Source organism: Marmota monax, unplaced genomic scaffold (assembly GCF_021218885.2).
Source record: "Marmota monax isolate L192 unplaced genomic scaffold, Marmota_monax_Labrador192_F-V1.1 WCK01_AAM20220418_F8-fsc00008, whole genome shotgun sequence".
Classification (NCBI taxonomy): domain Eukaryota; kingdom Metazoa; phylum Chordata; class Mammalia; order Rodentia; family Sciuridae; genus Marmota; species Marmota monax.
Genome location: NW_026694432.1, coordinates 6,048,229 through 6,073,105, shown reverse-complemented (window position 1 = coordinate 6,073,105; position 24,877 = coordinate 6,048,229). Strand labels below are relative to the sequence as shown.

At 42.7% G+C, this 24,877-nt stretch overlaps 1 protein-coding gene across 12 annotated transcripts in view; it reads right to left on the bottom strand.

Moving 5' to 3' along the window:
* Positions 1 to 24,877, bottom strand: part of Eri3 (ERI1 exoribonuclease family member 3) — a 133,593-nt gene that overhangs the window by 94,751 nt on the left and 13,965 nt on the right. For 6 of the 12 annotated variants that reach the window (XM_046469488.2, XM_058570802.1, XM_046469482.2 and 3 more), the window contains exons 3-4: positions 23,404 to 23,681; positions 4,693 to 4,809 (exon numbers count right to left, since the gene is read on the bottom strand). In XM_046469488.2, coding sequence (XP_046325444.1) covers positions 4,693 to 4,809; positions 23,404 to 23,658 — 372 coding nt within the window. In that variant the 5' untranslated portion in view covers positions 23,659 to 23,681. The remainder of the gene's footprint in view (positions 1 to 4,692; positions 4,810 to 23,403; positions 23,682 to 24,877) is intronic. The other 6 variants (XM_058570803.1, XM_046469489.1, XM_046469490.2 and 3 more) reach the window with 2 other exon arrangements.

Here is a 24,877-nt window from a genome sequence, read left to right as displayed (position 1 = left end):
CAGGCAGGTCCTATTTTGTCTCAGGCGTGTAGGGGCAAAAGAGAATCAGGAGTAGGCCTGATCTTAACTCCAGGTCCACTCTCCAGATTAGTAAATGACATCCAGGCACCATCGCTGCCAGTTCTGACCCAACTTCTCTCCTGCCAAATTCTTCCATGGCCTTGGCTGGGACTTTGGAATGTTCTTGGCACCACTTCCATTGGCTCCCTGTGTGAGTGAGAATTGAAGCCCTTCAAGGTACAGCTCATCTGAGTTACCCTTGGTGGGAGCCAAGAGGAGTGACTCTGACCTTGCCCCAGGAAATTCGGACTAGACACAAGGCTGACATTTGCACCCAGAGCTTTCTCAGAAGTGGGAGTAGCTGTGAACCTTCTTTTCCATGACCCTCCTTTGCAGACAGGACTAAGGTCCCCACCCATGTACCCCACAAGTACCTGCCCTGGACTTCAGGAAAATTATAGATGGGTAAGAAACTCACTATACCAAAAAGGAAAACTGGGGATCTACTCAGATGTCCTGTTCCAAGATTCCTCACTATAGACAAGGCCCACCTCTTCCCATCTTGGGCTGGGGGAGGGCTCTGGCATCCTGGGGTTTCACGAACTCTACTCCCATGATCAGTAATCCCAGCCTAGGAGAAGCCTGGTGAGGTCAGCTTCTCTCTGCCCATGTTTCCCATAGAATAAGCATTTTCACTGTGACCCAGCCAGGCATGCTCACAGCTGAGTTCCTAAAGGATCTGAACTTGACCCTCAGAAACACAGGGGCTTATATACTGGTTCAATCAGACATAGTCTTCTAGGAGAAGGCCTAATGCCCCATTGCTTATCTGTCAGGAGCAGATTCTCAAGGTAAGGAAAGGCCTTGGGAGGGAATGAAACACAGCTCATCCTATCTCTGTCAGTGCTGCGAAGGCACTGGATGTAGAAGAGGTAAAATTAAGAGAATTAGTCCCCTACTTAATACTGACAAACTGTAACACCTATATAAGAAACTGTGGGAGCTGTGGCTGTGGCTCAGTGGTACAGCACTTGCCCAGCACGTGTGAGGCACTGGGTACAATCCTCAGCACCACATAAAAATAAATAAATAAATATCTTGTGTCTATCTACAACTAAAAAAAAATTATGTTAAAAAAAAAAAAAAAGAAACTGTGAGGGAGAGAGACAATTTTATAAAATAAATATTGGGCAGTTCTATCTTAGGCCTAACTTAAATCCTTCCTGCTGCAGTTTAAGCCCATTCCTACTTAGGTTAATATATGTTTGTAATAAGCTTTCACATCCTAACAATGAAAGGTACTAGAGCAAAGCCAAGTATTATTAAGCTGAGAACCAGGGCTCACAGGCTAAACAGAGCTCAGAGACCTTAACCACTTAAAGCAGGAGAGGTGAGAGAAAGAATTAATGCGTGTTCTGTGGCTCCTTTCACTGAGGGATTACAGATTAACTCCCACTTCTCCAGACTCGGAAACCACAAGCGAGGGGCTTTTGACCCTGACTGATAACATGGCTGGTTACTGAGATCCCCTACCCACACAAGGGCTTTGTCTAGGGATGATCTGGCTTCTTCTTAAATACTAGCAACTACAGGAAGCAGCCCAGGAAACTCGCTGCCAATAGCATGTCAGCATCCAGTGCTTTCTCCTTTCACAGTTTATCTCCAACACAATCGTATTCTGACACCAAGACAGTTTGTTGATTACATAAGCACTTGTCTCTGGTGTACAATCTGATAATAAAACCTACTCTTTCTCCTCAGACAAAGAGACCAATAAATCTCACCCTTTTTAAGTACAGGTGCAAGACAAAAGCCCTTCACTGGCATTTAGCAAAATGAGTATTTTTCTAGTTTTTCATGACAACAACAACAAAGACTGCACATGGTCAAGAACTATGAAGCAGCCCAGCTGCTAGCGACAGAGATGTGCTGATGTGCTGGAGCAGATTCTCAAGGTAAGAAAAGGCCTTGGGAGGGAATGAAACACAGCTCATCCTATCTCTGTCAGAATCGGGTCTCCAGGCAGACTACCAATTGGAACTAAGAAAGGATCTCAAGAAGGCTTACACGGAGCCTCAGAAGTAAGAGTGTCTGTATGTGGGCTAAGCACCCAAGGGAGAATTCTTTTTCCTGTTGTCTCTCTTCACACAAGATTGTGTTCACCTGTGTACTTGCCACATGCGTGTGTGTGCACACGTGTATGTACACACATGCACAAGCTTGGGTTCATAAGAACTTGTTGTGCACAAGAGAAAATCCCACCAGAATAGCAGCTTGGATACCATCTGAAAGGGCTTGGGGTTGTTACACTTCCTAATAAAAAATGACCTCCACCCCTTCCCATAAAGGCAGCTACTGTCAGGGTGGGTGAAATTCCAGAACAGCCTCCATCCTATGTCTATGCTTCTCTCTGTGATACAGCTCTACCTGGTATGAAGACAAAGCAATATTTAGATAATCTGAAGTTTTCCAAAAAGACTTTACTTACTCAAAAGAGCAAGTCAGGAGTACAGTTGCTTTTGGGGGAGATGGGAACAACTCCTTGACAACATTTGTCTATCTACAGAAGATACTTCAAGTGTTTATTCAGTATCAGACCCTAATGATGAGGTAGAGATGAATCAGGTCTAGTTCTGTCCTCAAGGAACTCACAGTCTAGTGGGGAGACAGATAGTTAAAAGTATAATGTGTCTGATCAGCGCAAAGCTGGGGCAAGCACAACCCAGGCTGGGATCAGGGAAAGCTTCCCAGGGAAGGTGACCATTAACAGACTTCTAGAAGACAAGCAGGAGGTAGAGGGAGGAGAGCGGCAGTGGTGTACAGGCAGAGGAACCACCATGTGCAAACATGAACTATAGAAGGACAGCCTTTGGGTGACAGGAGCCAGGTGGGAGATGAAGCAAGGAGATATGAGGCTGGACAACAAAGCAGGGGCCAGGTCATGGAGAGTTTTGAGCTCTGAAGCCCGACACAAAATGACCCAGTGCCAGCAACACAACCATAATCTTATTTCACAAACAGGCTTCATAGCAATATCCCAACCATACTCCTACTCCCCCTCAAATTATGCATGTATGTCCTCGGGTGAAACTGTCTAGAAAGAAGAAACATGGCTTTCCTCACATTCTCACAATGTTTCTTCCCCTCCTCCTAACAGCAGCAGCAGCAGCCCTGCTCTGGTGAAAATCTCTCTGGTCCCCATATGTTCTATGAAAAGCTAATTGCCAGGCCCAAAAGATGTGCTTGCGTTAACTACTAACCAGACCTAAGTTTTCCCTAAGTGGCCTATATTGAGCACTCTAGATACTCTGGAACAATGGTGGTAAACAATCCCAAACCAGCAGTAACCTTTCCAAAACCAGAGTCTGCCTGGAGCCCAAAAGGTATAGGCCTCACACAGAGGATGAAGAATAGGACGAGAAGACTTTAGACTTTTGAGCCAATGGAGGGCTCAGGTGATTGGCTTCCCTCCCTTCCCAAAAGGAAGAGAATTTTCACCATATTAAAATGGAGATTTTTTTTTTTTTCAAAAGGAGCCAAAAGGAAACATTAATTTCTCCTGGAACTTACCTCTGGTGAGTTCCAGGAGAAAGCAGGGAAACCAGGAGATAAAAATAAGGAAAAACCTCAACATCATTAGTTAGAACAAAAAGCTTAAGAGACCAGACACCTGCCACGGATGGCAAATTCTGACATCAAGTCCAGGTGACCTTGCACTTTGGCTGTCAATCTAGAGGTCGATGAGATGCCCAACTCTATCTATCAAGCAGGCCCCCCTGCAGCCTACTCCACTCCAGAGATGTTTGGGATTACTCAAGAACTTCTCTCTTCCTGTTCCATTCACAGGTAGGACGTAGGTCTCTAAATGAAGGCACACAACCTCTAATACCTCAGTGCCAAACTCCTAAAAGATCCCAGAACATTCACATTTTCCCATCATCTCTGTTACTACATGTATCTGACTCATGATTCCACCGCAGGATGCAAAACATGACATGTCATAGGGGAAAGCATCCACAGAAGGCTTCTCCTCACTGTACTGGAGGTCAGAACTTTCAGGGGCTCCTTCCCTCTGCCAATGGCTCTTCTGAGCTTTCAGCAAAACTCAAAATCTCAGTCAGTCCCAGTTTTATAATCTGTAAAACAGGGTCAGTATAATCTGCTGACAAGGTGGCCAGTACAGTACTAGCCAGGGTAAGGATCTTTCAGCCTTGGCCAGCCTGTCTTCTCTTTCCTTGGTAATAGCGTGTGCTTCCCACAAGTTCAACCAATGTTCCATACAGGATCATTTTACAGAAGGATAGAAAGCTAAGAAAACCTGAACATAACATTTCCTTCCAAGTGGCTGAAATCTTCACCTCTTGCCAACTGACCCTAAAGAAAATAGAACTAGAAAGAATCTGTGACCCAGAAATACCATCCCAGACTCCAACTGCCCAGTCGCCAGGAAAAGCAGGAATGATAAGGAAGGGAAAATGTTGGGGAAGCTAGATTAGGTTGTGCTACTGCTCTCCCTAGAATTCCAGGCACAAGTGGAGTCACAACTTTATGAAAAGCTAATTGCCAGGCCCAAAAGATGTGCTTGCGTTAACTACTAACCAGACCTAAGTTTTCCCTAAGTGGCCTATATTGAGCACTAATAATCCCAAAGTTCTCCCAGCAGCCCTTGCTACTCAACTCCAGGGCCCTTACCTCTGTACAGAAGGGGGTAAGCTGTGGATGAACTACAGGCTGGACATACATGTGAAAGGTGGACTCAATCTCCATGGTCCGGCCATTTAGTTTCAGGATGGGGAACTCGATGATTTCCTGTAAAGCCAAAAACACAGAAAAGGAAGTTAAGTTATTTTAATCAACCATTTCAAATGATAACTCTTTAAGAAAGAATGAATGTTTGGGGCTCATGACTCCTTCCAGGCCAATCCCAAGGCTGAACAAGATGGCACCAGCATAGTTATAGTCCTAACCCTCCCACTGCTAGTAGCCTCACAGGCTCCTTGGACTAGACAAATACATGCTTCATCTCCATTGTTTCTGGAAAGGGGAAGAAAGACAGTGGTATAATCCGCCACAGTTTCTCTAACAGATTCTCTAGCAGAGGCCTGCTAAAAAGAGATCCTCCTTCCTTTTTCCAAGTTCCCTGTCCAGGAATGAGTCTGGATCTCTTGCCATATAGACAATCAGCCATCAGACCAGTTCAGAGATTTCCTTGCATGAAGTTTAAACAGAGCTGTTTCTTTAGTTTTTATGAGGGGGAAAAAAAAGAAAGATAAATAATAAATAAAGCAAAGCCAAAGGAGATACCAAGAGAAGCAGAAAACTGAAGATAAGTAATAGGAGCTAGTGCCTCCCACCTTTCTTTCAGGCAGTACATGCTCCCCCTCTTATATCCACCCCCAACCGGCCCTCGCCCAATTGCTTAGCCAGCCCTTCCCAGTCCACTTGAACGTAATGGAAGAGAAGGAGGAGGAGTGACAATTTGTTTGGTGTCTCTAAGATTAATTTGTCTCCGTTATTTAATAGAGATGCACAGCATCAAGGTCCTGGTGTGCAAACAGGCTTGCAGAACGCTGGCTGTGCAGCATGTCTCATACATCGCTCCTGGGAAGGGAGGGACACACCAGAGGGGGGAGAGGGCAGGAGAGCACACGCGCACCAGAGAGAAGAGGGAAAACAAGAAGAGAGAATAAAAAAAAATATTGCTTTTTAATATTCAAAAACAGTTTGCAAAATTTAATCAAAGCAGAGGAAAAGCTAACATTTTTACCACTTTGACATTTTTATTAGCGCTTTCATAAATTTTTAAAACATGAATGGAATTAGTTTACAACACACACACACACACACACACATACCAAAAAAACTGCCCTGAAAACATCTGGAAGAGACAAATAGGAAATAATAAAAAAAATAAATAAAAGCAAAATCTTCCAAGTCAAATTAGCATGTGGAAAAGGCCTCCACTGCAGAGAGAAAAGGGGGGCTTTGCTCACTCAGTGGCCCCAACAGTCAGCATCCCTGCCTCTGAACCCCCATTCTAGAGGGCACTTTTTCAGTATCTCTGAAATCAAGGCCAATTGGTTCTCTTCAGAGACAGCCTGGGGAAGCGACAGAGGGGCTGATGACACCTGACAGCACTGGGAAAATGGATGGGTGGGAAAACAAAAAGAGAAATAGTCATCTCCTGATGTCCCAGGGAAACCACGTATCCTCCCCTGAAAACATACCCGCTAATATTGGGCTTCTTTTTAAAGCATTGATTTCAATCCAACACATAACAGCAGGAATGAAAAACCAAATCAAGGCAGTCAGATTTCATGCCAGAGAAATTCAAAGGTTCTGGTTGCCTGATCTCTCTGGGCTGATCCCCAAAGATGGGGAAGTTGACAGGAGCTTATTGCCAAGCATAGGAAGGGCAAAATAGCTGCAAGGCGGAGGCAGAGGGGAGACAGAGGAGGAGGCCTGGGATGCTGCTTAAGACTTAGTGATAGCTCTCTCCTCCTAATGCAAAGAGAAAAGAAAACTCATTCTTCAATTCCCTAGGCCTTTTGTTCCCCACAAAGCATTACAAAGCAGCCCAGAGAGAAAGGAGTCTGCTCTGAAAAACAAACGTGAACACACACATACACAACATACACACTGGTCCACCTGAAAAATAAGATATTTAGATTTCCAAGAGCCAACTCTGAAGTGCATCCCATCTGAGTTGGGCTCATTTGACTCCTGAATTTCCTTCCACAAATTCTTCCCTTCCACTAAGTAGGAGAAACACTTCCCCCAATAGAAAGAGCCCCATAGCCTACTGAGTTTGGCTGCCCTGGTGTCTAAGGAAACAAATACAGCCAGCTCCTCACTAACAATGTTAGCTGGGCCCACAATGAAATTTAACCTGTGACACAACTGTACTTTTCATTTAAACTTTCATTTGAGAGAAGCAGTGTTTGGAGACCTGCAGTTTGTCCTGCTAATAAAGACAAGTGTTGGGACCTTTAAGGATGCCATTCATCTTTGGCTTTTATTAAATTCAATTTTCTTAAGCCCATGATACATTATGAAATTAGGAGTTGACATTCCTCTGGAAACAAAAATATCTATCAAACATAAATAGAAAAAAACTCCTCTATTACCAAGAATTTATGGCTTAAAGTTGATCTCTTTCCACTTTTTTACAAGCACATGGTTTGTTTTAGATATCTGAAATGCTATTATAGACCTGGAATTTCATTAGTATTTATTATAAAATTGTACATACTCCAGCTCCTGCTCTGACCAGCCCTAAGTCAGCATGCCCAACAGACTCCCTAAAAACTTGGCCTTCGGGTTTCCCCACTGCAGGTTAGTATTCAAACTTCCCTCCTGCTGGCTTCCTTACCTATAGGGAAATGGAGCTGATCAATGTGCTTGAACTCAATGCCACCCTCCCTGAGACAAAAAAACAAGCCACCTCAGCTCCATGTGGGGAAAAAGGCATGGACCCCTTTGATGCCTGGTCCCACCGACCAGGACACATCAGACTGGGCCTATCATAAACACACCTTTCTGATGTTGCTAGCCCATCAGTCAGGAGTATTCCCCAGTAACAAGAGGGACTTTCAAGAGCCAGTCTCAAAACATGACTGCAGGAGCCCTTTGGCTGCACAGGAATTGTTAACAATGAGCCTGCACATTGGCATATTCATTTAAGCCACTGAAGATGCAAAAGAAGAGCTCTTGATAAAAAGCCTTCAAAGAAGTCAGAGCAGAAAGGACCTCACTTATGTATTTCTTATCTTCCCATACCATTCCGCAAGTACAGACTTGAAAATATTGGGCCCAACATCCCAATCACGCAAGAGGAGGCCTACCTTGCACCAAACTGAGGTCACTACAGCAAGTGTACCTAAGTCATGCCAAACACTTCCTTGACAGTTTTTAGCTGATAATGATCAGAGACATAATCCCAATACTACAGGTTGATAGCATCATTTCTAACCAAGGATTTGTGAAGATGTGCCCAGGTCCCAGCTTCTAAGTTCAGTTGCTCGGATAATGAAACTATTATCCCTGTCCCTCTCTTTTCCCCACATCCAATTTCATCATTCCCCAAGGAAGAATTCTTTTCAGGAACAGTTGAATACTTGGGCAATGGCAGCACCAGAAAGGAAAAAGGAGCCAGTTTGTATTTACAAGCCCTCTTTCCTGCCCCTAATAACAGCTTCACAATTCCTTATCTTCATATGCCATTTGCACTCAATTAAACTACCTGAGTACCTACTGACATCATGAAGTGTTGGAGTGTGATTTAGAGATAAGACATAGTCTCTGCTTTAGAGAAGTACATGAACTAGTGAATGTAAAAGATAAGTGAGCAAATAATGAACAGTACATTGTGATAAATACCTTAGTGGAGGGACATACAAAGTGTTATGCTTTTCTACTTACAAAAATGTGCTTCCACATACATTTTCTCATGTCATCCACACCATCAGTAGGTCATAAACCAATACTATTTAGCACTGACTATTTACCAAGCAGGGACTAGATGAAAACATAGAGATAAATACAATGAGAAGTGGTACCTCTCCCTGAGAAGCTCAAAATCTGTGAAAAGGATGCAGAGTAGTCAATCTCCAACAATCTCCAGGACATGTGAAAAACAAAAGCATCTTATATCCTTCCATTTACTATGTACTCTGTGGCAGATGCTGTGCTAGGTGCCAAAAGGGAACAACTCACAAGGTGGGAATAGAATCATTACTATCCCAAAGGAGGTAAGTCACTTACTTATGACTATATTGCCAGTAAGGGGTGAAGGTGAGATTCCAAATGGGAAAAAGTAGGGCTAGCAAGCTTTCAGAGTCTGATAGGTCAACAAAGTCTGATTCTCTTAATATGAAGGGCTACACTCAGTCTTACTGTCTCCTGGAAAGAGAGGCTGTTCTCAAATTATAACAACAATGTATGAGGATTCCCAGGCAGAAAGTTCCAGAGAATTGCCACTGAAAAGTCTCCAACATAGTTGCAGCAGCATGGATGACTCTAGGTTATGAGTTGAGGGAGGGCAAGAACCTTGAGCCTTCAGTTTATATCCTAGATCTATCTGTTCTGGTCCACAATCCTCACTCTCAATGTTGTTGAGCATACATACAAAGAAGCTAACAAGTAGAAGACGGAGGAAGACAGCTTGTTTTTCCAAAGCATAAATTCTTCTCTGTCTGAGCTGATGTTTTCATGATTTTCTAGCTCTAACAGAAAACACTCTGCTTTCAGGGGACCTTCCACAGGTCACAGGGGTGATCTACCTGAGAAGACAAAGATGGCAAGTGGCAGAGCTAGGATTCAATATAGAGATATATAACACTCTAAAGTCCTTTCTCCTAGATCAACCACTCTCTCATCCCTAAGTGGTTTCTTCCCTCAACTGCTACAAACCACTAAGTTACAGTTTCACCTTTAACCAGCTACCAAGTTTGTCTGCAGCCAAGGGTTTCAGGGAACAGAGGACTTTTGGTGCTAAAATAGGGATAGCTAAGCACCTACAAACTACCTACACCATTAGGTTGTCCAAGGGCAGAGCAAAATATCCAAAATATTGGTCTGCTGGTAGTGGATGGGGAACTGGCTACAACTTGACAATTGAGGAAAAATCCTCAGAATTTCAATTTGTCAAGTATCCAAAGTTTCAAACCTATTGTAACTATTGTCTCTCTCAATAAAATGCCAACTACAAATCCTCTAAAGGGGAGAGAAGACAGAGAAATAAAAGAGAAAAACCAGGCAAGTATTCATTCACCTTTACCTTTTTAAGTGAGTTGAAACAGAGGTTTTAAACCCAGGTGCTTTAAAATTGCTCAACTAGGAACCCCAGATTCCACTGATAAACTGAGGACAAAACTGAAACAGCATTTCACAAGAAATTTCACCTCACCTTCAGTAGATTGTAAGAAATAAATGTGTAGGTTGTTTTGGGGGTATTCAAATTCCCTTTCACTCAACTGTCTGCAGCAATAAGATTATATTTGGAGCTGGGTACAGTGGTGCATGCCTGCAATCCCAGCAACTCAGGAGGCTGAGGCAGGAGAATCACAGTTCAAAATCAGCCTTAGCAACTTAACGAGGCCCTGTCTCTAAAAAAAAAAAAAAAAAAAAAAAATATATATATATATATATAAAAAGAGGGCTGGGAATGTGGTTCAGTGGTCAAGTGCCCCTGAGTTCAATTCTTGAAAAAAAACAAAAAGGGAAAAAAAATATATATATATATATATACACACACATACATACATACATACATACATAGAAAACAACAACAAAAAAAAATACTGATTCTAAGCAGAAAGAACTAAGATTAGACTGCTGGAATTCATGACAATGGTTAATAGTGAAGCATTCTAGCCCTTTTTTCCAAAGCATAGATTCTTCTCTGTCTGAGCTGATGTTTCCATGGTCCTATCTGAAATAAGAGAATGAGTGGATCATTTTTCATGGCTTTTCCCTCTTAATCTAAAAAGGAACTGGCATTTCCTCGATTTGAAGACAGTAACAGTTAATCTATTCCTTCCCGTTTGAAAAAAATTCCAAAACGCACCTGCTCCTATACTGAAAAGTTTTGATAAAATCCAAAAGCAACATCACACCTCAAGACAGAAAAAGGAGTACCTGGCACAAGATGAGTTTTATCCAAATGGGTGGTTTTGAATAAAAATCCCATGCAAAGGCTTGCCCTTTCTCCAAAGGAACAAGGGGGGTCTCTGGGCCATAGGGAAAAGGTGATTTTGGACAGTGGAAATAAGGGCTGCACTGGGCAACGGGGCATGGTTTGCTTAACAGTTTCTCTCTTGGAGGAAAAAAAAAAGACATTTTATGCACAAGGAGCTTATTTCTTAAACAAACACTCGTGGTTTTGATTTACACCACAGCCTGCTCCTAAATAATTTATGGCGGGTTAAATTTATTGCCGAGCCCTGGCTGGCTGCAAATTCGAATTGCCAAATAATTAGATTTTAGGGCAAAGCTTATAAATTACCCGTCGATTTGTCCGGACTTGTTTGTCAGTTGCTTTGTGCTTCGGGTCATCTTTGGCATTTGGCTGTTTGGGTTTTAATTGCTGATTTACACTTTGACAGATGAGAGCTGATGCTCAAAGTTTCAGAACAAGGAATGGTACAAAATCAGAGCTTTAAAGGCCTGATTTTTCACCTGTATGTTCCACTCCACCCATCCTCCAAGACCCCAAAGCAGTTAAAATATAGAAACAAGGGTGAAAACAGACACTGCTATTCTTTATTGGAGAGGGTGAAGATACAGAGTGAACTGTAATTTACCTTTACTAAAATCAGAATTTTTCAAAACAACACAGTATCAATAAGTGAAGGGAAGCAAAAGCCTTACAAACCATATCCTCACCTAGAGGTGTGCACACCTGTGTCTCCCTCTATATGCAGGTGACTCTGAAACAGCTTCAGTTCAAACATTTTTACATACCTGATTATATATAACTTCAGATATCAGTGGCCTTTGTGAAGCTGACCCTTCAGGGCAATAAACAACCAAATGATTTCTTTGTAGCTACTTGCATATATTTGTCATGTAATTAATTTAAACGAATCTTAGTTGTGTGCAGGAGAGGTCCCCTGAAGGCAGCACTAAGGGCAAGCATGGAAATAGAATAGGGTACTAAGCCCAACTTACCATTCCAATGGAAGACAAACAAATCTTTCTGGGCAGTGCCCTGACTCTATCCACTATGTTGATAGAGGGCTAGATGGTTCTCAGTATGCTTCCAGAAAAGTAGGGTCTGCCTTCCAGCCTCCTGCTGTACACCAATAGCTTCCCACAATGCCATGGGTCAAAATAATATTAAGTACTAATCCCACCAATAAGTATCAACACGTATAACTACTATATGCCAGGCACTGCTCTGAGCACTTACACGTATTAGTTAATTTTATCTTTCTATAATATTGGTTCTATAATATTGGTATTATTATTAACTGCCTTTTACAATAAGGCAACCGAGGCAGTAAAGAGTAAAAGTAACTTGCCCTTGGTCACACTGCTAGCAGGTGATGAAGATAAGACTCACATCTACATAGTCCAGTTCTAGAGTCCACGTTTAACCAACATGTTAGATTGAATAGCCTCTTCCTCAGTTCCTCTCACTCTGGAGGCCCAAAGTCTCCACTCTGGGACTTGGGCACATGCATTCAATGCCTAGTCAATTATTTTCCCCCTAAAGAGCTGGGGGAAAGTCATGTAATTTGCTCAGAATCACAAGATGCATCAGAGGCTTGATTAGAGAATTACCATTTTTCCAGTCAATCCAAATACTGTCCTAACAATTCACTGGCTGTGGTTGAAGAGTTGGGGGTAACAGGTGATCAAGACAGAACCAGGTTCACTCAGGCACACAGAGAGTTCTGGTCAGGCAACATGGCTAGGAGCCCAGAGAAGCTGGCTGGGATTCAGGAAGGCCTGCTCAGTAATTTCCATCCATAGAAACTGCTGATATTTCCCCATAGGGTAGCTCACAGATTCCCTGTTTTTCTGTCCACATCTGATGGCCAAAAGTCAGTACAGAAAATGGGCTGACATGACAGATTTAAAAAAATCAAACTACTAAGCAAGAATATACAGTCTGTCATCCTGCCCACTGTGCGCTGAACCCTTTTCTCACACATTAGCTCCTGGGATCCCACATCTCCATTAGCTGGCAGGAATTACTCCCCTATTTTATGGATGAGAAAGTTAAGGCAGTCAGTGGTTCTCAAACCACAGTTCCTCATAGGCAGCATCTCATTACTTAGGGACTTGTTAGAAATGCAAATTCTGGCCCCTACCTCAGATTATCTGAATCAGAAGCTGGGGCAAAGGGGGGCAATCTTGGTTTTAATCCACCCTCTAGGTCATTCTGATGCTCACTGAAGTTTCAGAAGTATTGGTTCAGACTAGAATAGCATTTCTCAGTCTTCAGACTACCTGAAGATCTTGTTAAACTGCAAATTCTATTTAGCTTTGGCATAAGGCCTGATATTCTACTTTTAATAAGGTAAAGTGGTCGCTGCTGGTTCACAGATTATACTTTGAATAGCAAAGGCGTAACAGTCTAGAACATCTATGTTACATTCCTTGCCACAGAGACAGTGACCAAGTTAGAATCAGAACTCAAGGCTCTCATTTTCTCTCAGAATAAACCCTTACTCTGGCCACTTTTAAGCCCCCCTGGGGAAAGTCCTTTAGATCTGCCAACCATCCCTGGCTCTTGCCATCAAATTTCATCTTCCTTGATGCCAAGAGCTTAGGGAGAAAAACTGGCATGTCACATCCAGAACTTAATAGAGCAAGCTGTACATCTCTGTTAGGGAGCTATCAAGAGGTTTCTTCATTGTGGTGATGCCTGCCACCTTAGCAGACCTGGACATCAACTACCTTCAGCATACTTCAGTGCTCAGCATACTATTCTTTGAAACTTCCAGAAGAACACCTTGTTTCTGTCCAAATGGACCATAAAGAAGGTTTGGATACCTCTTCTATGAAGAACTCTCAGACACAAGTCAGGAGCTTATCAAGTCTGTCTTGCCACTTCTAGTTCTAAGAAATGCTTCTCTAACACTGGCCACAAATCTGGAACAGGATCACAGAAATTCCTGCAGATCATGAGGCACCAACCTGGGGACTCTTTGTCATTGTTACCAACAACCAATTCTACATCATCACCATGAGCTTCCTTTGGGGGCTTCCCCTGACAATGGTACTCTAGTCATGTTTCCTTTCCAGTCAAAGTAGACTTTTTCAAAATTGCATGGTTCAGCCCATTCATGAGCTCTTACCTTTCCCAGCCCCAACTAACTACCAATCCCTTTCAGTTTACCAGTTTGCCTTTTAATGCTACTAGTGCCAGGAAAAGTACCTATGAACAAGAAGACATTGTCCCTGGACCACAATCTCAAATCAGGGCTTTCTGTTTTATCATAATTTTGGAGAGCAAGATTTCAAGTTTTGCTGGGCATGGTGGCGCACACCTGTAATCCCAGCAGCTCTGGAGTCTGAGACATGAGGATTAAGAGTTCAAAGCCAGCCTCAGCAACAGCAAGGCACTAAGTAACTCAGTGAGACCCTGTCTCTAAATAAAATACAAAATAGGGCTGGGGATGTGGCTCAGTGGTTGACTACCCCTGAATTCAATCCCTGGTACCCCCCCAGGCCAAAAACAATTCCAAGTTTTCTAGCTAATTTTTTTCTTATCTAACCACAACTACCTACCTCTTCTAGTCTAATGGCCAAAAAGTGTCTCAAACAGATCTTAGAGGGGTTACTGCCTATACTACCACTAAGGATCTCACCTGAAACAGTTGCCCCCCTGTAAGTTCTCTTTGATGTGGATCTTAAACTCTGAGCTCCCATTTACAACAAGCTCCACTCCCTATCAATCTCTTGAAGTAACAGTGCCTGTTACTTCCCAGTAGCCCACTACAATCCAAGGGACTTAAGAGCTAGATAAGAGCATGGCTCTCATGCTTTTCTTTCTTTCCCAGCACACCTAAGGGCTATGACACATAACTTCTATTTCCATCATCACTGCTCTAGTCCAGCCCTCTAACATCTCTCTCAAGTAATACATTCAAACAAGTTTCTCTACACCCATTTTTAACCCTTGGAACATCTTCCTCTTTGTTCCCATGAATTCCTGTTGCTATTTCTATTTTTTTCCCTTCCATTCAACAACACATTTAAACTTCCTTTCTGGCTCACTAACTTTGCCCCCAACCTCACCATGGACTCTGCACTGTGCAGTCTTTACCTTGAGCAATACTAGCATCTCCAAATAAGAGCCTCTGCCAGCATTTAGCCCTCAGATCAGCCCTTAACTGGAATGGCTCCCCAGGAACTAGACACTGACCACCACACTAGAAGAGAAGTAGAGCCTCTCATGTAACGGAACTGTTCTGCTGTTCACAGACCTTCCACATCTCTCACTGGCCCACTACATGCAGAACAGGATCCAAACAGTAGCCTACTTCAAGGCTCCTCTACTTCAGAATAAAAGCTTCCCTGATGTTTGTGGTCTCCTTCCTGATCTGTCTCCTTTCTTATTCTCTCAGCAGCTATCTATTAGGGCTTTGTCTATGGATGTACTTCAAACAAACCCCCTCTGCCTGGGCCAGCCTGCTCATCCTTCTGCTGCAGACTTGGGGGTGGGGAGGTCGGGGTATCAATCTGGGAAGACTCTTGTCTCCAGCTTTTAAGGCTATGGCTCAATTCTCTCAATTCTCAATTCTGGAGCTCAAAACTCATCACATAAATGAAAGGCTGTGGGGGCTTTTTAAGTACTGTGAACACCCAGGATAAGAGGATAAAAAATAATCATCCCAATGGCATCTTAATAAAAATGATGCAGGATCCTTTCTTCCAATGAGACAGAGATGGAGAAAGCATCTCGAATATCAGTTTCCTCACATCAAACAACTGAGCTTGGTCTACAAAAAAAAAAAAAGTGTAATCAGTTGAGGGGAGAGAAAAGACAGACAGAATGGAGACAGGAAATCCTTTGGACTTTACTCCCCCACCCACCCCTTTCTGACTTGCTGGCTTGCTTTCTATGGCTGAGCACCTGTTGCTGGAGCTCAGAGGTAGCACTCAATTCACACCCTCCAGTCACCTCTACGTTTTCCAATCTTTACTTGCAACCCAGACCCTCCTGCCTCTTCATTAATTCTTCATTCCACACAGCTCTTAATGTCAGCCAGCCAGCTGTTTAACTGTTTGAAGGATTTAAACCTCCTTGGTCTACTGAAGATGGGTCCTAGCAGATCCAAATCCAAATTCCCAGTATAAGGGAAGGGAGGTATCTTGCCACTCCCAAGTTACTGTCTCTCCCTAGAGACTTACCAGTCCACCTAACTGCTAACTTCAATGACAGCTGAGATATCTGACTGGCTTCCCTGACAATGCCTCAGAGCCTCAGCTCACATATTTCCACTTTGACCCTCGCCCATTTTGCCCAGACTTTATAGGCTCAAATTCTCTCAAGCCACTTATAGTGTTCATATTCCCACAATACCCCAGTAAGAACTTCTATCTTGAAAATGAAAAATACCATATAACTGATATAGATAATCCAACCAACTCAACAGTGAAATATTCACCAAGTTCAAAGTCTTCATTCTCCCTCTCCTTAATTTTCAACTGTCCTACAAACAAGCTTATAAGCAAGGTCAATTTTCTCAGACTTAGGTCAATTCATCCGGCTTTTACTCTGTGAGCCCCTTCTTTTATCCCTGCTATAACAGTGTGAGGCCTCCGGCCTACATGGCCCTCCTGGGTCTCCTAAACTTCTTATAATATAAAACCTATTCACACACCCCACACACACAGACACAATGAGAATGGGGCTGATTACTCTCATTCTTTGTGTCCCCACTATACCAATACTTGCCTGTGTAATAATAATTATTATATTGCCTGATGATGGTCACAGGTTCCTGGACACTGAGCTTCTTGAAGGTAAGACTATTTTTTGTCTTTATACCACTATAGGTGCTATCCCAAGAGAAAAAATAGGTCTTTTCATTATCTCTAAGGTGGTGACAATGAAGTCCTCCCCATTCTTTTAGTTGGTTTTGTCAGGTCCAATAAAAACTTTAAAAAGCAGCTCAGTGTCACTGTTATTTTACAGTCCCTGATTTCATTCACCATTTATCAATGGTCCTATTCTTTAGAGCTGTTCATCACACCAAACTAAGCCTAGTGCCTAACAAAATCTGCATTCCAACAGCTGTCTCAGCCCAGGGGAGGTCAGAGGATAAGAAGAAGCTATGGGGGATGTTTCTTGATTTACACTAAATTATGTGGTGATTTTGTTACCAGTGACCCAGTGCTCCCCAAGGAAAATTCTTGGTCCCACCCCCAGGCAACTCCATGGCCTAACTACACACCATGGCAGCTTAAAGGTATAAACCCTGGAGAAGGTGAAGAAACAGTATGAATAAAGCAAATAAACCCACTTCCATGGTGCCTTGCTATGGCAAACACAGAAAGCAGCACCACCATGTATTGGTACTCCATGTCCTGAGACGTATGTTTTACCTCTATACTGTGTCTGCTCCAAATAAAGAAGAGCCCTTCAGCTTTCACAAGGAATTACAACACTGCCAAGGCCTGGACCCAGCAAATGCTTGTTCCCATTCAGAGTGTGCTAGTGAGGAGCTGGTAGGAAGAGTTGGAGGGTGGGTATTATGGGGAGGCCCATCCCTGTGGGGGACCACCAGAAAACAGCAGCCTGTGGAAGGGGAGGGGAAAGCACCACATTTATGGAGGCAGTGACAAAAAGGACAAAAGGGCCTAGTGGGCCATCCCATTCCCACCATCAGCACTAATACCCAACAGCGGAATTCATTTATAGTGACCCTGGAAGAAAAGATGTGTTAAAACAGAGATATAACTAAAAAGAAAGGCAATAATTGGTCTGATGGGCAGGGGAGAAATTATTCCAGGAGTCGGAAGCCTGTGCAAGAACACTTATGGCTCACACAGTCGTCATAACTCAGCCCCCTCAAGCATTTTGTGCTCTGCTTATGGTGTTAACTTTAATGTCTTAACATATAACACCATCCACAGTAACACAAAATACTACACACGCCAGATGAGGCTGAGTTATAGTTGCTGTGGGAAGCATAACTTTGAATTTCCTGATTTTGGTGCATTTAATCTCAACCATAATGTTACATTAACGTCGGTTTTGCATTTCATTTCCCAGTTTAGAAGAATAGCGTCAGCATCTTCGCCTGTTTGTATAGAAAAAAGTGCAGGCTGACTGGGCCACAGGCAGAAGGACCAGAATTCAACAGCTGGGCACTCCCGCTCAAAGGCCTGGCCCAACCTGTCCCACTTGGAGGAGCTATTACTGGGATAAGCTTAATGGAAGGAAAAGGTGGGTTCTTTCTCTAGGGCACTGCCTTTCTGTTTACTTGGAGACTGAAGGAACCAAGAATAGAGAGAAGGGGAAAAGCTACCCATGCAACAAAGAACAATGTTTGTCTTTGGAGGTGAAGGGGTGGGTTAGGGGATTCCTGACTTTCAGCTTTGAATGGAGCAGAAAGGGAATTGATAAAGTTTGGTATGTAGGGATCTTAATCAATTTCCTGTAAAGTTTTCCAAAATATCTCTTTCACAAAAGACTGTAATGATGTTTCAGCTCTAGGTCATATTGAAATCCTCCAAATGCCTCTCTATATTATTCCTTCTACTCTATCACCATCAACCCTTCCCCCATCCTGCCCTCCAAAAATAACCTAGCATCTGGACAATTTTCTATAAAAAAGAAACTCTTTTACTCAGTAGTTCTAACTCGAAATGCAGATGGAGTCTCTTTAAGGTTTCTATAAAAAGGGGGAAAAGAAAGCCCCTGTGGACAAAGACCAAACACTAGAAAACTTCAACCCCAAAGGTCATTTTTCTCCAAAGTTAAGGGCACTTGAATACAGATGAGAAGGAAAACAGTAGGCAGGGCTGCTGTAGAGCATTGAGAAAAGCAGTACCCAGGAGCCTGATGGACGGCCAGAGAGGACTCAGGGAGGCAGCAGCCAGGATGTCAGCTCCCCAAATGGGGAGAGCTGCGTTGCCCCTCCCTTACTAGCCGTCCAGACAGATGAGGTTACTTCCTCCTCCCCATGAGCTGTGGCCTATACCTCATTTTCCTCACTTACATTTACTTTGGTCTCTTCTGAACACTGAGGTGGTGAGAGAACTTGCCCTGAGGTTAAAGATGCACAATTAAAGATCCCACCAAAGCTTTCAGGCTGCTCTCTGGGCCTCAGGGTCAGAACAACTATCATTCCATGCACATCCACACCAAAATGAGCAAAGTGAACTCCTGCTAGTAAGGACAAAGAAGCCACTATTCTCCTAAACCAGATAAAAATCTACTTCTATATCAGGAAACAATTCCTAAAACAAGAAAGGAGCTATGTTCCTGAAACTTAGAGGCGTTAATACATTATAAACTATCTAAATTAACATTTAAGTGAAAAAATGTTTTCCAATGAACAATAGTTTCATATTTGAGGAACACCTATCATGTTAATCTGAAGCAAAACATGTAAAACAAATAAAATGAGTGCAACAACCAGAACACAAAAGCCTATTATTGGCAAACCAACCACTGCAGTTTCACCTAGTTGAACAAAGTACAAAAATAAACAACAAAAACGATGACAAATGGAAAATACCAGATGTTTTACTATATTTATAACCAATATTGCTACTCACCCAAGTACGACAGAGCTTACACCTGTTAGATTTTTATGATGGCATTCCTTGAGGATAGTCCCAATAAGCTGACTCAGGGATTCTGAAAACCAGAGACAGATGAGCCCATGCAAGCCTCCAAAGGGCCTTGGCCCAAAACCTGTTTCTGCCTCCTATGCACCCAGAGTCATGATGTACTCTAGAAGAATCAAAAGTATACTAGGCAGAGATCATGGGTATTGAAAGCTCTTAGGAGCTGGTCAAGAGAGGAGCTGTGATGGTTTTCATTCATGATCCCAGTTCCACCCACAGGAGGCAGGCAAACTTTACCCATAAAGAATCTGTCAAGAGGAGAGACATCACTCCATTCTGAGAGAGCACTATGGAAAGCTGACCTTCTAACTGACTTGCATAGAACATTCTAGCCTTTTATTCTCTTTGGAAGTTCCTTCTCATCTCAAATTTCAAACTTTCCTATTTCCATTTAAATTTATTTTTGTCCTGATTAAAATGAAGAGCAAGTTATTATCATACTCCTTGGAACAACTACTCCCACATGATGAAGTTATTTAGTATGGATGAGAAATCAGTTGCCCAAAATGTAGTCCATTCCTCTTCTTTCTTACTAAATATCATTTTTTTGCCTGAAATGATTTTTGTTCCCCTCATCCACACTTTATCCTTTTCCCCCATTTCCCAGCTGACTAGAAGACCTAAAGAAACAGCACAGAGGCTCTAATGAGAACCTGACCTATAATGAACTCACTAGAAGGATGCTGTCCTACCTGAAACTAAAAATTTCTGTAATCTATTTTCTTAGCTTTCCCTGAATCCTATGATGAGCCTGCTACTTGCAATCCCTAAAGAAGACCCCCACACAAATACACCAAAAAAGAGGGGGGAGGCTTTAAGTTATTAATAACAACAGATCTTAAGCTGCCTATCCCTTTTCTGAGGGTGATCCAAAGAGTAGTCCAACATAGATGTGTGGCCCTAAACTCACCTTCCTACCTGTTGATCAGAGCATTGTAGAGGCTTAATGAAGTTGAGATACATTACATTTATCACTTGCCCTAGATGCACTCAAATCCATCACTATGTCACAGCAAGAAGTTAGATTGATCTGACAAGATTTGCTCTTCTTCACAAACCCATGTAAGTTATTACTCAGTACCCCACGCTCTTCTAGCTGTTTGCTGATTGATTATCTGACGATCGGGTCAAGTATCTTCTCTGGAATCACAGTAAACTAACAGGTCTATAATTTCCAAGATCATTCGTATTCCCCTTTTAAAGATAAGACAGCAAATGCTTCTTCCTGAGTTCTCTAAAGCAACAGCTAATGCTTTGCTAATAATGAACCAGGGTAGCCAATTCCTTAAGTGCCCTTGGAATCACATCATCAGGGTTCATTGATTCTGGAGGTAATCTTTAATCAGGCTCAGATCCTGGTAAACAGCATGAGGTTCTAACTTAGCCTGAATCTGGAAAGACCTGGTGTCTAAGAGAAGAAAGTTTGTGATACAGTGATTTAAATCTATACTATGGGGCTGGGGATGTGGCTCAAGCGGTAGCGCGGTCGCCTGGCATGCGTGCGGCCCGGGTTCGAGCCTCAGCACCACATACAAACAAAGATGTTGTGTCTACCGAACACTAAAAAAATAAATATTAAAATTTGTAAAAAAATAAAAAATAAAAAAAATAAATCTATACTATATCTTCAGCACTGTAATAGATAGATATATAGATACATTAAAAGAATAATAGTTTGACAGAGAGATTAAAAGGTGACACTTAAAAACCCAATTGAGGGGCTGGGGCTGTGACTCAGTGGTAGAGTGCTTGCCTAGCATGTGTGATACACTGAGTTTGAACCTCAGCACCACATAAACAAATAAAATAAAGGTACTGTGTCCATCTACAACTAAAAAATGTATTTAAAAAGAAAAAAAAAAAAGTTTTGAGCTAGGCATGGTGGTGCACACCTGTAATCCCAGTGGCTCAGGAGGTTGAGGCAGGAAGATTTCAAGTTCAAAGCCAGCCTCAGCAACAGTAAGGTGCTAAGCAACTCAGTGAGAAACTGTCTCTAAATAAAATACAAAATAGGTCTGGGGATGTGGGTCAGTGGTCGAGTGCCCATGAGTTCAATCCCTCGTACCCCCCAAAAAACAAAAACCTGAACAAACAAACAAAAAAAACAAATGAGACACAAATTAGACTCTATCTTCAGGAACACTGGCAAGACCCTCTGCAGGACATCAGAACAGAGCTACATATAAATTATGAGTTTATAATCTAACTGAAAAGATAAAGGAACACACATCCATAAGCACATCCTAGAGGAAGCAGTAAGCAGCAAATACCATAACAGAGGTGCCAAACAATTATAAAGGGTCAGAAGAGGGATGAATCACATGTAAGAGAGATGTCTTGAATTTTAGATTCCTGTCCCATTAAGGCTTATTCAATGACAGAAACCTAATGTGTAAGGGAAATGGAGTGTTAGGACATGGTTCTCTGATTCTCAACTTAGAAGACTCTACTTAACCAAAACTCCCAACCTACCACACAGGCACACCCACCATGTCAGAGAAACCCCAATAGTTTGAGAAGGCAAAGATCAGACTTTACGGCACAGGCAGGAACAAAAGTCAGAGAAAGTTAAGTGTGGCTTACTCCTAGGCTGTATTCCCTTTTATCCAAAGTTCCTTCTCTTAGGGTATTATCCATATCCAGCTTGTCTTCCAAAGCCTCCATAGGCATGATTCCAATGCCTCTGAGGCACACCATTATTTTAACAGAGAACAGGAAAGAGGAGAGGAGAAAGGAAAAAAGGGTTGTGATGTCTGCTTTAGGCGAAATAATTTATCATTCTAAAGACAGACCCATTTCTGGGGGAAGGGGACATGAGAAATAAAGCCAGTTTATCTCTGAATGGACCCCCAAAATACCCAATGCTGAAGGTCCTCTTCTCCTCTTCCTGCTTACTCCTACTGTAACCTGCTCCCAGACCAACAAATCTATGCATCCCCAAATTACATACTATATAACCTAGCCCTGTAGAGAAAAGTTACAGTCCTAGAGCCAGGCATACCCGAGGCCCATTGCAATGAACTGCCACATAGGCTCCTGACCACTTCCCTCAAAGCAACCACCAAGCACTTAAACATAATTCAGCATAGTTGTCTCTCTCCTATTAATCCAAGCTTCCTAGCAGCATAACTTTTAAAGGTAAAAGGTCTTTTTACCCAGCTGGTGACTAAGGGGGAAAAAAAAGCAAGCAAAAGAAATTTTCTTTTCCAAAAGATCAACAATAGTACTTGTTCAGGTTATCTAATGCTACATAACAAATACACCAAAACTTGTGGCTTAAAGCATCAACAATCATTTGTTACTTCTTACAGTTCCTATGAGTCAGGAATTTGGAAGTGGCTTGGCCTGCTGAAGATCTCTCCTGAGGCTGAAGTCAAATGTTCACTGGGGCTGCAGTCATCTGAAGGCTTGACTGGAGCTAGTGAATTCACTTCCAAGATGCCTCACTCACATGGCTGCCAAACTGGTAGTAACTTTTGGATTAGAGCCTCAGTTCTAATGTGCCTGTCCACAGGATTGCTTGAGTATCTGTGTAGCAGAGTGGCAGGCTTTCACCAGGGCAAGTGGTCCAAAAGAACAAAGTGGACTGCAATTTTTTTTTTTAACTTAGTCTCAGAAGTCACACGTTGTCTCTTCTGCTATAATCTATTGCTTAGACAGGGCTATCCTTGGTTCAGTGTGGGAGAACTTCCAAGGGTGTGAATCCCAAGAGGTAAGGATCACTGGGGGTCAATATGGAGGCTGACTACCATAGTACTCCCTAAAAGAACAAGTGGCAGTGGCAGAAGAAGGGAGGAAGGAAAGGAAAGGAAAGGAAAAGAGGAGAACAGAAGAGAAGGAAATATTTTGATTCCCAAAAGCTGAGACCAGAAAAAAACAATGTGCCCAGTTTTCCCCAGAGACTTCTCAGGTCTACCTTGCCCTAGCATACCTGGACCAAGCCATTCTTCCTAGGCAGAAACTCCAGATGAACAGCTAAAACCCAGGAAGACATGAGAAAATAGCTCTGGGTCCCAGGTAGCAAGATGCTCCTCCCTCCCTTCTTGCCCACCCCACCTCTTCTAAAGCAATGATTGCAACAGTTACCTGAGGATGAATCTGTGGCTTGTCACACGTGGCCTCAAAGTCCAGCACTAAAAAGTAGTGATACCTCTGGGGAGGAAAGGACACCATTGCCGCCATGGATGCGCCAAAGCCGTGGGCCGCCAGCTTTCTGGTGGATATGGAGCAGAACTCCGGAACACCACAAGGAGAAAATAAGTGGGAGCCCAGCACTTTTCTCGCTCTTGAAAGTAAATACGAAGAAAATCGAGCTGCTCCAGTCTGTAAAGGTGCTAGCATTGAACATCCAGAAGCATCTAAAACTTAGGGGAGGAAAGTTAAAAAAACAAACAAAACAAACAAACAAAAAACACAGAGAGCCTGGGTTACTCCCCTCCCACTGTGGCCTTGTTCCATCTAGTCTTCAGGAATGTCCATGCAACATGAGCCACTCCTCGGGGTTTCTAGGCCCCTTTCTAAATCACGGTATCCATTACTAAAGTTCAGGACCCTAAAACCAGCACCTGCAGCATTATTACAGCTCTGAGTCTCCCAGATCATTCTCAAAACAACATGCAGCACTGGCCTTCATCTTTAAACTGAGCTCTAGTTCAAAAGGGAGCAGAGAGAAAAATTCTGTGGTCACTTCCCAGGTGGCAACAGTTAACTTTAAAGCTAAGTGTCCCAAAGTTAACATGAGGTGACCCAGTTGCACAATCAGTCCTGGAGTTAAGTAGACCCCGACAAACAGCCAGAAATGTCCAAGGCTCTCTCCTTAGCTCTGTTACATGCCATTTGACCTGGGTTGTCCTGTGTCTTGACATCTCTGCACACCAATGTGAAAGTGTGAAAGCAAACAAAGCAAATCCCAGGGGAATTTGCTCCCAACATTCTGGTGACTTCCCAACCCCCACACTGGTAAGCAGCACCCTGGGGGAATGAACAGGGCCTGGAGAGCACAGCTGGCAACAGCCTCAGGCCTCCTCATTTGCTGCCATTCAGACTCACTCTCTCCTAAAGGCCCTGAACGACTGTGGGACTTTTTAAATAGGGAAGGAAAAAGAGAAAACCCAGATGTGGCAGTAATGGGAGCTTTGCTAAAAGTCTAGTAAAGTTTTCTGAGTGAACATGTGCAGGGAAAAAAAAAAATCATTTTTCCTTTAAATTTGCAGTATGTCTGCTCCTCAGAGGGCTAACTAAATATAAAAATCAAAGCCTAAGTTTTACTCACAAATAACTCAAGTTTCAAAAAAATAAATAAGGAACAAAGCAACAATTTTGCCTTTCTTCCTTTTATACCTAACACTCAAATTTCCTTCAACTTCTCAAACAAGAAATCCTACCACTCAATACAGATATAACCATAATTTATGCTTTTTGAGGCCCCATTTCAACATAGCCAAATGTGATTGCCTCAGAATGGCTGTGAACACCTGGCTCTCTCCACATCAGGTAGTGGGGACAGCACACTGTGAATCCCAAAGCATACTCAAAGGCAATGAGGTCACTATTACCTGGG